General features: G+C 44.5%; 1 protein-coding gene across 1 annotated transcript in view; it reads right to left on the minus strand.

Moving 5' to 3' along the window:
• ZC2HC1A (zinc finger C2HC-type containing 1A) overlaps nt 1-15,564 on the minus strand; it is a 75,575-nt gene that overhangs the window by 5,670 nt on the left and 54,341 nt on the right. Inside the window, exon 8 of the mRNA XM_065399860.1 lies at nt 1,151-1,270. Within this exon, the coding sequence (XP_065255932.1) occupies nt 1,151-1,270 (120 nt within the window). The remainder of the gene's footprint in view (nt 1-1,150; nt 1,271-15,564) is intronic.

Raw genomic sequence — 15,564 nt, forward strand, 5'->3', positions numbered from 1 at the left:
GGTCACATCCTCTTTGTTAATATAAGGCATGTTCATTAAAGCATGTTCACTGTGCAAATTACTAGCACCTGATTTTTCAAACGTGCATGCTTAATATTAGGCATCTAAATAAATTTTTTAAAAGTGTCCTGGTTTCCAGAGGTGCTGAGCACTCTACCAGCTCCAACTGAAGCCAATAGAAGATGCAGATGCTGTGCATCTCAGGAAAAAAGGCCACTGTTTTTTCCTATTGGAATCTAACTTTAGGCACTCAAGTCTGAATATTTTAGTCTAAATAGTCTCTGGAAATGTTTTAGTTTACATTTTTTTAAAAATTAAAACAGCATCTGAGAACAATTAATGTAGGAAAATTGTTTTTATTATTTGAAAGCATCCCCTTAATAAGTAATATTCATTTCTTGTGTATTTTCCCAACGTGTCACCACTTGTAACTAACTCTTCCTTAACAATTTACCTTAAAATATTACAGATAAAGTGTTTGCCATTTAAAAATCAGCATTTGCCCAGTTATTTCAAAGTGATATCTAGGACACTGCATCTATTTTCTATTCAAAAGATATATGAAATATAGAATATTTCTCTACCATGTTGAAGCAATGGTATATATGTCGGCTTTTAATAGCTACTGAAAGCTAAATGCAACCGATAAGCTATCTTGTTGTAATGACTTATCTATGTGATCTATATGGTTGTGTTCTTTTTTTTTTTATTTATTGTTCTATATGTTTAAATGCTTGCTATATAACTGCTTTGTACCAGCATTGTAAACATGAAATAAGAGTAAATATAATAAACTGGAGTCAACGAAGGAAGAAATGACGGTTGAAAAGGTCTTCAGGTACAAACAATATATTCTGTTTTCTGTCCTACCATAAAACATTGTATCCAATATGAAAGTTATACTTATATAGAATAATGTGTCAAGTTACGTATTAATTTCCTCCTTCCCACAAGACACTGGTTTTGGTCCATCAAGACAGTCACAATGACACAAAAAAGGGGGCAGCAAGTTTGTTACAATGTCATTAGGTAACAACTTCATTAGGAAGCTTTGCATATTTCAAAAGTCACAAGATGCTTTTAATATTCCAACCCTTTTTGGGGAACATATCTGAAAAATAGATAAACCACACTGATTTGCAATACTTACTTGTTAATGGGCAACAACTCATTTGGTCTTTTGACGGTACTGTCTGCTTTTGTATCACTGTCATACAATCTTTGCACATCTCTTCCAGTTCGCAGTGGTGGGCCTAACTTGTCCGTCTTACTATTAAAATATATAAAGGTGTACCCATAAGGAGTTGGCTAGTTTGCTATTTATATTATTGCAAGTATTTCAAACAAGTAGTAATAATTAAACATTTATCTTCCTCATCAGAACTCTATTAACTTTTTGAAATTGAATTATTCTTATCTGGGACAGCCAGACCTCAAACTTTTAGTGAACACATTAACTTCAGGAAGACCAATCCTGGTCTTCCAAAAGGCACTTCCTTCAGAAGTATCAGAGAGTTTATTGGGACTAGTTTCTCCAACAGTCATGCAGATTATTAAAATTAGGTTCTCTCAAATTATGTTATTTAATGATTGACAATCTCACAATAAACTGGGTACACTGTAACATTATAAAGTAAAATTCATCATGGCAATGAAGCAGACCAGAGAGCTCATAGGCAGAACTTATACAAACTTAACTGAGGGCTTGTCTACCCAAACATTTAGTTTGTGGCAAACTGGAGCATGAATCTATCCCATATTCACCTGCTGCTCACTAACTATCTATATGTACCCTGTTGCCGTGCACGAATAGTCCCTTAGTGTGCTTTGATCTACACTGCTTTGAAACAGGAGTAGATCAAAGCACTCCAAGGAACTGTTAGTGCACGACAGTTAGTATGCAGCTGGCTATTGCGTGGTAGATTCACACTCCAGCTTGCCACAAACTAAACATTTGTGTAGACAAACCCTTGGATAAGATGGTGGGAAGGGATGAGGAAAATGCTATCTTCTTCCAGTCGAAGGTTACCTGTAAAGGGAGAAGTGGCCTGTTCTCCCTCTCCCTTTCCAGAAGTTCCTGAGCATGACACTAAAACAATGCAATATGCCTTCTATTCTCCTCCCTCTCACAGTGTCATGCAAACCTGGAGCCCATCATCCCAAGAGGAATAAGGTCTCCTGCCTTCCCATCCAAAGTGTTAAGAGATTCAAATAGTCAGATTTAGAGGAGAACTAGCCCTGAGAAAACAGGCATCACTTACTCTTCTTAAGCTATGCATGCATTCCCAGTTTGAACAGACTCTTGTTAGAATGTTAAGAGATTGCATTGCAAAACTTTTATATCTTTGACAAACCATAATCAATTTTCACCAGATCAGTGAAAGGCTCATCTAAGACATAGGCAATACGTCCCTGCAAAATTTTAAGTTGCTATCATCTACCACAATGTTCTAGAACTATTAGAAAAGAGTCATGCTTTAAAAAAAAAAAAAAAAAAAAAATCAATCAATGAAAAAGTGTGTTCCCCCATCACCATTCCTTTATTCTCAAAAATGGTTGAAGCTTTTAGGCCCAAATTTAAAAACAAAACAAAAAGCCATTCCTAGTCAGAGAACATATCTCCTAAACTTCAGCTATAGAAGTAAAAGACTGGGGAAAAACTGAAAAACTGAAAATAACTTCTTAGTACAGAAGTTGCTACATTCTCTGTCTATAATAAGCCTTGCCCTCAAAGTGATGTCACTGGAAAGCCTGAGAAGGCAAAAGCACTTTTCCAAAATCTCATGGGGGAAAGGAAGGAGAACTTTATTTTTGTTATATGCCAAAAAAGATTCAGCAAACGCCGTAAGATTTTTAAAAATAAAAGTTCATGTCCATTGAAATGTAATTTTAGTATTGGCTTCATAGCCTCTTAATTCATCAACATACCCTCAGATTTGCTCTGGCTTTTAATAACCCATGAAAATTAGTTATTTACCTTGTATACCTCTCTAACATGAATATTATCCTTCAATCATTTCTACAGTATCATCATCTTAAAGATGCTGAATTCATGCGGTTTGCAAGATACTACAGAAGTGCAGTAAGGCTTTGCACAGCTCTTGAAACTCACATTACCTCAACAGAGTGTCAGTAGAAACGGCTATACAATAAATAACACGATTAACAATACTAAATACAGTTGCCATGGCAATATAGCTGACCTTAAAAATCCAAGCTGATTGAGCCCTTTAATTTGTTGGTGGGAACCTGAGGTCAGCACAGTCAGAAAGATGATGTTTGGAGGTGTGGAACTGATCAGGAAGTGTATGCGTTTAAGCCAGTGGCTCTCAAACTTTTTTTACTGGTGACCCCTTTCACACAGCAAGCCTCTGAGTGTGACCCCCTTTTTTTATATATTTAACACCATTATAACTGCTGGAGGCAAAGTGGGGTTTGGGGTGGAGGCTGACAGCTCGCGACCCCCCATGTAATGACCTCACGACCCCCTGACGGGTCCCGACCCCCAGTTTGAGAACCCTTGGTTTAAGCAGTCTTCAATAGAGAATTAGAGCTGTGTAAGAATTGTGTATAAATGTATTTTAAAGACGAACTAAAATAGCTGGCAGAAACAAAGGGATTTAAAAAAGACTGGCAGAACTGCTTGTGAAGGCATTTTTGGGACTGGATAGGTCTTCAGAATCAGCACACAAGTAAACTTTAGCCACAACAAACAGCGTTATTGTCAACGTAAGGCATGACCTCCAAAAGACCTGCCTTTTACCATTATAAAATGGAAATGCTAAATAGAGCTAATCAGATATTTTTGATAACACTTTTTTGGTCAGCAAATGCCAATTTGACAAAAGTGAAACCCTTTGCCGGAAAGGATCAATTTGAAGAATTTCCCAATCTGAAAAATATTTGGAAAAAATTTCCAAGCTGTTGAAATATCCTGTTTGGACATTTTCTAAAAGAAAAAGTTTCATTTCTTAGGCAGAAACAAATTTTGGTTTCAAAATCTAAGTGAATGTATAGTAAAAAAAAAAAATGTAAAAACAATAAAAAAGATTGAAATCAACATTAAATGTTTCAAAATTATCTAAATGAGATGTTTCTACTGACCATATCAGAAATTGCGGGGGGCGGGGTGGGGGAAGGAGAGGATTGGTTCATGACTATTACTGAGATTTTAACCTTTTGTTCTGATTTGGGATGTGCAAAATATTTGAAGTCTCAAAAATTCTCATGGGATGGGAAAACTGCTTCCCACCCAGCTCTAATTTTATGTACATAATAAACTTTAATCCTATCACCATTTCATTTTCCAACCCCGGTTCACAAATCCAGTAAAAGTTTATTGTGCAGTAGAATAAGCTAACCACTGCTGGCCACCCACACGTCTGGTATCATGTCTTGTCATGCAAGACTTAGCATTTGAGCCCTGAGGTGGAATAAAACTCTGGAACCAATGGAGTTTGCTCTACTGGAGCTCTGAGTATTCCAGGCATCTTACCAGGAATCTCCTCCTCCCCTAAAATGAAGAAATTGACATAATACACCACTATTTAGAGCTCCTTCCCAGTGTGCACTGGAACTAACTTGCAGCCTCATTAGCCTGATTCACTATCCAAATATGAACCTGTCTACTGCTTAGTTAGGGTTAACTTTCTTTCTCCAGGTCTTAAATTGTAAAGGGGTGAAAACCTCCTAGAGGGGCAGCATGGCCTAGTGGCTAGAGCATAGGACTAAGACTCTGGACACTAGGGTTCTATTCTCAGCTGTTCTACTGGCTGACCCTGGGAAAATCACTTCCTTTGTGCCTCAGTTCCCCCATCTCTGACACCTATGAATGAAAAGTTAGATATACAAGAGCTAGGAATTACTATCCCAGCCCTAGTAAAGTCAATGAGAGTTCTGCCTCACCCAGGCTTTCCTTTTCTTTTCCTAGTGTTCCATTTATGCTCCCAGAGCTTAAAAAAATAATCTTAATATTTTCTTGAGATTTGTTGAGACAACCAGAACATGGGGATGCATCCCTGTCCATTTTGGCTAACTGATATTGATGGACCTATCCTCCGTGAACTTATCTAATTCTTTTTTAAACCCAGTTTATACCTTTTTGCCTTCACAACATCCCATGGCATTGAGTTTCACAGATTGACTGCACTGTGTGAAGAAGTACTTCCTTATGTTTGTTTTAAGCCTGCTGCCTACTAATTTCACTGGTTCTCGTGTTATGTGAAGGAGTAAATAACACTTTCTTATTCACTTTCTCCACACCATTCATGATGTTATAGACCTCTGTCATATCCTCTCTTAGGGTATGTCTTCACTACCGGCCGGATCGGCGGGCAGCGATCGATCCAGCGGGGATCGATTTATCGCATCTAGTCTAGACGCGATAAATCGATCCCCGAGCGCTCTCCCGTCCGTTATTCACGTAGCTGAAGTTGCGTAACTTAGATTGATCCCCTCTCCCTCCCCCAATGTAGAGCAGGCCTTAGTCATCTCTTTTCTAAGCTGAAGTCCCAGTCTTTTCTAATCTTCCTTGTATGAAAGCTGTTCCATACCCCAGATCATTTTCATTGTCCTTCTCTGTGCCTTTTCCAATTCTAATATATTTTTTTTGAGTTGGAGTGACCACAACTGCACACAAAATATTCAAGGTGTGGGCATACCATGAAAATATAGTGACATTATAATACTTTCTGGTTTATCGTCTCTCTCTTTCCCCATGGTTCCTAACATTCTATTAGCTTTTTTGACTGCTGCTGCACATTGAGTGGATGTTTTCAGAGAAACTCTCTTTTTCTTGAATGGTAACAGCTAAATTTAGACCCCATCATTTTGTATGTATAGTTGGGATCATGTTTTCCAATGTACATTACTTTGCATTTATCAACAATGCATTTCATCTGCCATTCTATGGACCAGTCACCCAATTTTGTGAGATCCCTTTGGACTTAACTATCTTGAGCAATTTTGTGTTGTCTGCAAATTTTGCCATCTCATTGTTCACCACTATTTCCACATAATTTATTAATATGTCAAACAGCACAGGTCCAAGTACAGATCCTTAGGGGACCACACTATTTACCTGTCTCCATTGTAAAAACTGACCATTTATTCATGCTCTTTGTTTCCTATCTTTTAACCAAGTACTGATCCACGAGGGGACCTTTTCTCTTATCCCTTTAGTTTGCTTAAGAGCCCTTGTTGAGGGACCTTGTCAAAGGCTTTAGATAGGCATTTCCCTTTAGAAAAATCACACTGACTCTTCCCCAACACATCATGTTCATCTTTGCATCTGATAATTTTGTTCTTTACTGTGGTTTCAACCAATTTGACTGGTCTGAAGTTAGGTTTACCGGTCTGTAATTGACAGGATTGCCTCTGGAGCCTTTTTAAAAATTTGCACTACATTAGCTACCCTCCAGTCATCTGGTACAGAAACTGATTTAAGTGGTAGGTTACATACCACAGTTAGTAGTTCTGCAGTTTCATATTTGAGTTCTTCAGAACTCTTGGTTGAATATCATCTGGTCCTGGTGACTTACTGCTGTGTAATTTATTGTGTTCCAAAACCTCCTCTACTCACATCTCAATCTGGGACAGTTCCTCCTCCTAAAAAACAATGAGTTAGGTGTGGGGGGTCTCCCCTATAGCCTCAGCCGTGAAGACTGATGCAAAGAATTTATCTGGCTTCTCTGCAATGGGTCTGTCTTTCCTGAGTACTCCTTTAGCACCTCAGTTGCCCAGTAGCCTCACTGACTGTTTGGCAGGCTCCCTGCTTCTGATATATTTAAAAGTAATTGCTGTTAGTTTTTTGTTTTTAGCTAGTTGCTCTTAAAATTCTTTCTTGGCTTTCCTTATTATATTTTTACACTTGACTTGCCAGAGTTTATGCTCCCTATTATCCTCAGAAGGATCTGATTTCCAATTTTTAAAGGATGCCTTTTTGCCTCTAACCACCTCTTTTTACTCTGCAGTTTAGAATTACAACATAAAATGGAGCTACAGAATTTTCTTATTACAAAATTATGTAAAAGCAACAGTGCATTTTAGAAATCACCTTTAAAACATATGCATCCGAAGGAGTGGGTTGTAGCCCACGAAAGCTTATGCTCTAATAAATTTGTTAGTCTCTAAAGGTGCCACAAGTACTCCTGTTCTTTTTGCGGACACAGACTAACACGGCTGCTACTCTGAAACCTTTAAAACAGTTGTGGTTAATGGCCTTATCTGAATAGCAATTCTTTTTAACAATAGTCTCATGCAGCAGTGAAGGAGTGCCACCTAGAGGGCAAAAGTAAATCTGCATCCTTATGGTTTTACTTTTAACTGCTAGTAGATTCTTCTAGTTTTAGCTATCTGTGCACAGATATCTGTGCTTCCTTCCCTCCACCACACAAAATACCTACTCTAATTCTAGTAGTGAGAGGTATATTGTCTGGACTACAAATAATACATTGCATTTCTGTATCTTTCATCTGAGGACGTCAAAGCACTTTATAATTGTGAATCAATTAAGCCTCACACCATCTTTGTAACAGGTATGGGACCACTTTATCTAACACAGAAATGGAAGATGTCAGTTGTTTAATAGTATACAGAAACACTATTCCACAGTTTATCATAGGACGTGAAGAACACTGTATTTAGTTGAAAATTCAGGCATGATTTAGTTAGAGTGAATACAATTATTCAAGTTGGAATACGGCCAGGACATTGGGGTTCATCTGCTTATTTTCATGAAAACTGTGTGGACTCTTTAATGCCTAAAAGTGATTGAGACCTTAGTTTTATGTTTCACTTGAAATATATTACTTCAAACAGCACACTGTCCCACAACTCCATGCTCAATAATTGGTTCAGTATTGACTCAGAGGGAAAAGTGACACTTCCTGCAGCATGTTACTTGGAGGTCTGACACCCTAGTGCAGTGGTCAGCAACCTGCGGCATGCGAGATGATTTTGAGTGGCACTCACACTGCCTGGGTCCCGGCCACCGGTCCCGGGGGCTCTGCTGCCATCCTGGGGTCCTGGATGCTGGCCCCCTGCCACCTGGGGTCCTGTCTGCCGGTCCCGCTCAGCCCGCTGCCGGCCCCGGGTCCCAGCCACCGGTCCCGGGGGCTCTGCTGCCGGCCTGGGGTCCTACCACTGGCCCCCTGCCACCCAGGGTCCCATCTGCCGGCCCCGCTCAGCCCGCTGCCAGGCCCCGGGTCCCGGCCACTGGTCCCGGGGACTCTGTTGCCATCCGGAATCCCATCCGCCGGCCCTGCTCAGCCTGCTGCCAGGCCCCGAGGACCAGCCGCTGGACCGGGGCTCTGCTCCTGGCCTCAGTCCGGGACTCTGCAGCCGCCCCCAGCTGTGGCCCACTGGCCCAAGCCTGGGGCAGTGAGGGGTGCAGACAGGGGCAAGAGAGGGCACAGCTCAGCACCTCCACCTTAAAAATTGTTCCAGCACCACTGTACTGGGATATTTTTAAGTCCTGATTTGCTGCTTACATCACTATCACGTCACATGGAACAGCGCACTGCGTTTGATGTTGTGCCGTCTGTCGTGATTTTTTCCCCCCACTGTAAGTTGAGGGGTATATTTGACAAAATGTCAGCTCCTAAGAAAGAAAAGTTAGATGTCTGTTCATTTCAGCCTTCTTGGACAGACACATTTGGATTTATTCAAAAGAAGGACCGTATTGTTTGTGCTTTCTGTTGTGAAAGTGTTGTTTGTCGCACATCAAGTGTTTGACGACATTTTCAAATGAAACATGAGAAAACCTTTCTTGACGAAGGAGACAAGACTGAATCGATCAAAAAGGCAGTAGCAGGATATGAGAAACAAAGCAGTGTTTTTAAATGATTAAGTGTAAGTAAGGCCTGGTCTACACTAGGAGTTTATATCGAATTTAGCGCCGTTACATCGAATTAACCCTGCACCCGTCCACACCACGAAGCTATTTAGTTCGACATAGAGCTCTTTTAAATTCGACTTCTGTACTCCTCGAAAACGAGAGGAGTAGCGCTAAATTTGAAATGGCAATATCGAATTAGGCTAGGTGTGGATGGAAATCGACGGTAATAGCTCCGGGAGCTATCCCACAGTGCACCACTCTGTTGACGCTCTGGACAGCACTTCGAGCTCGGATGCTCTGACCAGCCACACAGGAAAAGCCCCGGGAAAATTTGGAATCCTTTTCCTGTCTGGCCAGTTTGAATCTCATTTTCTGTTTGGACAGCGTGGAGAGCTCAGCAGCACTGGCAACGATGCAGAGCTCTCCAGCAGAGATGGCCGTGCAATCTAATAGAAAGAGGGCCCCAGCATGGACTGATCGGGAAGTCTTGGATCTCATCGCTGTGTGGGGCGATGAGTCCGTGCTTTCAGAGCTGCGCTCCAAAAGAAGGAATGCAAAGATCTACGAGAAGATCTCTAAAGCCATGGCAGAGAGAGGATACAGCCGGGATGCAACGCAGTGCCGCGTGAAAATCAAGGAGCTGAGACAAGGCTACCAAAAAACCAAAGAGGCAAACCGACGCTCCGGATCCCAGCCCCACACATCACGTTTCTACGAGGCACTGCATTCCATCCTAGGTGCGGCCGCCACCACTACCCCACCACTGACCGTGGACTCCGAGGATGGGATATTGTCCACGGCCGGTTCCTCGTCGGAAATGTTAGGTGACGGGGAAGATGAGGAAGGAGATGAGGAGGACGAGGCAGTCGACAGCGCTTGCACCGCTGATTTCCCCGACAGCCAGGAGCTCTTCATCACCCTTACCGAGATCCCCTACCAACCGTCCACAGCCGTTACCCCGGACACCGAATCAGGGGAAGGATCAAGCAGTGAGTGCTTTAAACATCTCAACATTTCATTTTAACATAACTGGAATATTTATATGGTTAAGAATGGGCTTTTCAGTCACTCATTTAAACATAGAAACTTTTATTTATAACAAAACAGGAATATTAACTATATTAGTAATTTGTTGTTCATGATTTAGTTGGCTTAGTCAATTATTTAGTCCTAACTATGTATAGAAAATCAAATAATGTCCGGATATTCATGATTAGGCCACCACAGGACGCTCCACTCTGTAGTCCCTTATGCTGCACTTAAATGAAAAGACGGTCAATGTGCCCGGGAATGGACAGAGAGTCCTCCTGGGATAGCTCGGCATAGCTCTCCTGGAGGTACCGCTCAAGCATGCGCATGAGGTTCCGCGGCAGGGCGATCTTGTTCGGTCCCCCGTGGTAACACACGTTCCCACGCCATGAGTCCATCAGGTAGTCCGGGATCATTGCACGGCACAGCATGGCGGCATACAGCCCTGGCCTCTGCATGGTCTCACGAAGCATCCTTCCCCTCTCGGTCTCCGAGATCCTCATCAGTGTAATATCACACATGACGCCCTGCTTTAAATTAGGGAGGGGAATGTTAGTATTGGGACTGCTTTACAGCCACGCGGTGGAGGCGGCAGAGGGGCAGCATACAGGGATCTTTCCCGGGGACAGCCGCGAGGTGGTGGGACAGGGGCAGAGCTCATGCTTCCCTGATTGCTGCCAGCAGAGAGTGGCCTTGCATTCAGTGCGAAAGGAGCCCAGTGCTACTATTACATTTTTAAGCTGCAACAAGTCTACGGCTTACCATGTTTTCCTGCAACAGAAGTAGAGGTGTCCTGCAACGCTTCTCTGATCGCAACTGCAGGACCCCAGGCACTGAAGGCGAGGGCCGAAAATTCGACCTTGTCCTGAGTGCGCATGTGAAAGGTCCAGTGCATGGTGCTGTTCACAGAGAAAGACTATGTTCTTTGTTAGCAACTTCATTTATCTGTCTCAGGAATTTACTCCCTTTTTCCCATTCCCACAGACACATCTGCGACTGTCTCCCAACCCAGCCTGGCATCACACTCCCAGAGGCTAGCGCAGATTAGGAGAAGGAAGAGAAAGACGCGTGAAGACATGTTTTATGAACTTATGGACTGCTCACGAGAGCAGGCAGCCCAGACGACACAGTGGAGGGAGAACTTGTCACTAATGCACAGAGCAGTCATGGAACGGGAGGAGAGGTGGCGCCAGGAGGACCAGCAGGCTACTCAAACCCTGCTTGGACTAATGAGGGAGCAAACGGAGACGCTCCGGCGCCTAGTGGATGTTCTGCAAGACCGGAGGCAGGAGGACAGAGCCCTGCTGCTGTCTATCTCTAACCGCCCTCCCCCGCCACCAAGTCCCACACCCCCCTCACCAAAAGTCCAAAGAAGGAGGGGCGGCAAGGGCCGTTAAAACTTTCAGTCGGCCCCTGCACACTGCTGCAGCAATGGAAGGCTCTCGTTCCAAAGTTTGAAAAGTCCTTTCCTACCCATCTCACAATAGCCCACGTCCAAGTTTCCTCCCCCCCCCTTTTCATGTGCGGTTCATAATAAAACATCTGTTTCTGTTAAGTACTGTTTCCGAGAGTGTCTTTTAGAGGGGATTCTGTCTGAAGGGGGGGGAAGGGGTTTGTTACTTGGACAGGACAGTCACCTGTAGCAGGCTACAGAGGCGGGGGCAGGTCCAGCATCAGGACACATACACAGTACAGTCACCAGTTACCCTGGTCAGTCTGGGAGGCGGTTTTCATGTTCTGGGGTGCGAGGGGGTTGATCTGTGACTTTGTGGCGGGGGAGGGCAGTTAGAGATCTTATGCCGCGGTCCTTATCCTGGATCACAGAGCCACGCAGCAGGGGATCTGTTACCCTCCGCCCCCTGCCAGAAAGTCACTTGGCCGACACATACATGCAGTCCCGCCCAGGACTGCTGGCAGGCTGCATTGAAACAACCAATCCAGCACTGCGGAGCCTGTCATTCCCGGAGTTTAGAAGCATCATTTGCATCAAAACACTAAACCCGCCCCCCGCCACAGTCTGCGTCCCCGGTTTAAAACATTCCCGCGAAAACAGTAAGAAAGAGAACCTTGTTCATTAACAAAACGGAACAGATTTTATTTGTTGGGAAGGTGGGGAAGGGGGTATGTAACTTGGAAGGATAGTCAACAGTAACTGGGTAAAGAAACGGGGGCAGGTTCAGCATCTGTGTCCACAAAGTAAACAGTCACTGGAGACCCTGCTCAGTCAGGAACCTGGCTTTCAAAGCCTCCCTGATGCACAGCGCGTCCCGCTGGGATCTTCTAATCGCCCGGCTGTCTGGCTGGACGTAATCAGAAGCCAGGCTATTTGCCTCAACCTCCCACCCCGACATAAAGGTCTCCCCCTTGCTCTCACACAAATTGTGGAGCACACAGCAAGCAGCTATCACAATCGGGATATTGGTCTCGCTGAGATCACAGCGAGTGAGTAGGCTTCTCCATCTCCCCTTGAGACGGCCAAAAGCACACTCCACCACCATTCTGCACTTGCTGAGCCGGTAGTTGAATAGTTCTTTCCCTGAGTCCAGTGCGCCAGTGTAGGGCTTCATGAGCCAGGGCATTAGCGGGTATGCAGGGTCCCCGAGGATGACTGTAGGCATCTCCACATCCCCAACAGTTACTTTGTGGTCCGGGAAGTAAAGACCTTCCTGCAGCCGTCTAAACAGACCAGAGTTCCTGAACACCCTAGCGTCATGAACCTTGCCAGGCCATCCAACGTAGATATTGGTAAAACGTCCCCGATGGTCCACCAGTGCTTGCAGCACCATGGAAAAGTAGCCCTTTCGGTTGATGTACTGGCTGGCCTGGTGGTCCGGTCCCAGGATAGGGATGTGAGTCCCATCTATAGCCCCACCGCAGTTTGGGAATCCCATCTCGGCAAAGCCATCTCTGATGAGCTCCACGTTTCCCAGGGTCACTACCTTAGATAGCAGTAGCTTGACGATTGCCCTGGCTACTTGCATAACAGCAACCCCCACGGTAGACTTGCCCACACCAAAGTGGTTAGCGACGGACCGGTAGCTGTCTGGCGTTGCGAGCTTCCAGAGGGCTATGGCCACTCGCTTCTGGACAGTCAGGGCTGCCCGCATCCGGGTGTTCTTTCGCTTCAGGGCAGGGGACAGCAACTCACACAGTTCGAGGAAAGTCCCCTTCCGCATGCGAAAGTTGCGCAGCCACTGGGATTCATCCCAGACCTGCAGCACTATGCGGTCCCACCAGTCCGTGCTTGTTTCACGGGCCCAGAATCGCCGTTCAACAGTATCAACAAGACCCAGTGACAGCGAGATGTCCTGGGCGCTGGGTCTCATGTTCTCAGAGAGGTCGGAGCTAGTGTCCGACTTCATGCCGTCACGGTGGTGCCGTAGCCTCCTCTCATGATTGATCTGCAGCTGCCTCTGGTACAGGTGGAGGAGAAGCTGCGAGGTGTTGAGAACTGCCACAACTGCAGCGATGGTCGCAGCGGGATCCATGCTCGCACTGCTGTGGCGTCCGCGCTGTCAGTAATCAGAAAAGCGCGCGAACTGATTTCCCGCCGGCGCTTTCAGGGAGGGAGGGAGGGAGGGCGTGAGTGACGGACGGATGACGACAGGCGCCCAAAAGCACCCTCGACACATTTTTTTACCCAGAAGGCATTTGGGGCTCGACCCAGAATTCCAATGGGCAGCGGGGACTGCGGGAACTGTGGGATAGCTGCCCACAGTGCACCGCTTCCAATGTCGACGCTTGCCCCGTTAGTGTGGACTCACAAAGTCTCACAAAGTCGAATTACTGTCCTTAGTGTGGACACACACGTTCGACTTTGTAATATCGATTCCACATAGTCGAATTAACTAAAATCGAAGTACTCTCGTAGTGTAGACATACCCTAAAAATCAAGCCACGGCAAATGGTTCTGGATCTTTATGAAACCCGGAAGGCATTTGTTGTAAAACTAGCAGTTTTTTCTCGGGATATTCGAACTTGGACTTTCCGCTACTTCCAACACATAAAAGAACTATTGACACGTTGCATTGTCAGTGTCGATGAGATTGGAATGTACATGCAAGAACTGGAATCAGAATTTTCTGACAGATTTCAAGATTTCCAGCGATTTGGCCCCATGCTTGCTTTTCTAATTAAGCCTGAAAAGTTCAACGAAAGCGACTTGGATTTGTTTGTATTTCAGGGGATGGGTGTTGAAGATTTCGAAATGCAGCTCATTCAGTTAAAAAGCTCAGAATTGTGGGCATCAAAGTTTGGAGATCTGCGGAGTGCACTTAAAGCTAGCAAGAGAGATCATGGGGCCTCTATTCTGACCTGCTGGACATCCCTGCCAGTGAAATTGAACTGTTTGAAGAAAATTGCGTTTGCAATGCTTTCAGCATTTGGATCCACATACCTGTGTGAACAGGTATTTTCACACATGAAATCTGTCCTCTGTCCCTCTCGGAGCCGGTTAACCATTGATCACTCAGAAGCCTGTGTGCAGCTTAAAGTATCCAAATACGTGCCAGACACTGGAAAACTCAGCAAGAAAAAGCAAGGGCAAGGATCACACTAAACCAATAAGATTTGCATTTTAATTTAATTTTAAAGGAAGCTTCTTCAACATTTTAAAAACCTTATTTACTTTACATACAACAATAGTTTAGTTATATATTATAGAGAGAGACCTTTTAAAAATGTTATATTGTATTACTGGCACGCAAAACCTTAAATTAGAGTGAATAAATGAAGACTTGGCACACCACTTCTGAAAGGCTGCCGACCCCTGCCATAGTGCTAACTATGCCTGAACTGGTTTATCTTGTATGGTATAATGAAAGCACACAGCAGTATGGTATACTTAAAGGTAAGTATCTAACATTCTTTTACTGTGTAAATTATCCGTAACAAAGTAAATAAGAGAATAAACTCTTATGCTTTGGCCTTATGAAGGTAATTTTTTGAAGGTCTTAAAGCTCCTTTTGAATTTTTAAAAGGGATTTATTCTTCTATATTTCTGGATGCAATTTAGTTATATTTTAAATAATAAATATTTTAATATGAAAAATGTTTCATCTTGATAGAAACTTTATTCTAATTTATCCTTTCAGAATGTTGATGATTAGAGACTCTCTCATTATACTCTATTCTGATTTATGTGGATATTACATAGAAAGAACTACATTAATCTCTCTGTACCTGTTTCATATCTGTAAAATGAGAATAAAGGCCAAAATTGTCAAAGGTGTCCATTAATTTTGGGTGCCCAACTTGAGATGCCTAGAGCCTGATTTTTCAGAGTACGGAACATTTTTATAGCCCTTTATATTTTCAAAGCACAGCTGCTATTGACTTCATCTGCTGGTATGGGTACTTCAGCACTTCTGCAAATCAATCTGCAGGGTCTTAAGTTGGGCACCCAGAAAATGAGGAACAGGGCTGGCTCCAGGCACCAGCCCACCAAGCTTGTGCTTGGGGCGGCACCTGGAGGGGGGTGGCGCGGCGCGGTGCTCCGGCTCTGGCCGCCGGGTGGAGCGGGGCCGCGGCCGGCTCGCCACCCTCCTCCCGGCGCTCTGGCTGCCGTGGAGAGCGGAGCCCCAGCCGGGCTCTCCGCCCCCCTCCCGGCGCTCTGGCCGCCGGGGAGAGCGGAGCCCCAGCCGGGCTCTCCGCCCCCCTCCCGGCGCTCTGGCCGCCGGGGAGAGCGGAGCCCCGGCCGG

This window comes from Emys orbicularis, chromosome 2, assembly GCF_028017835.1.
Source record: "Emys orbicularis isolate rEmyOrb1 chromosome 2, rEmyOrb1.hap1, whole genome shotgun sequence".
Lineage (NCBI taxonomy): Eukaryota > Metazoa > Chordata > Testudines > Emydidae > Emys > Emys orbicularis.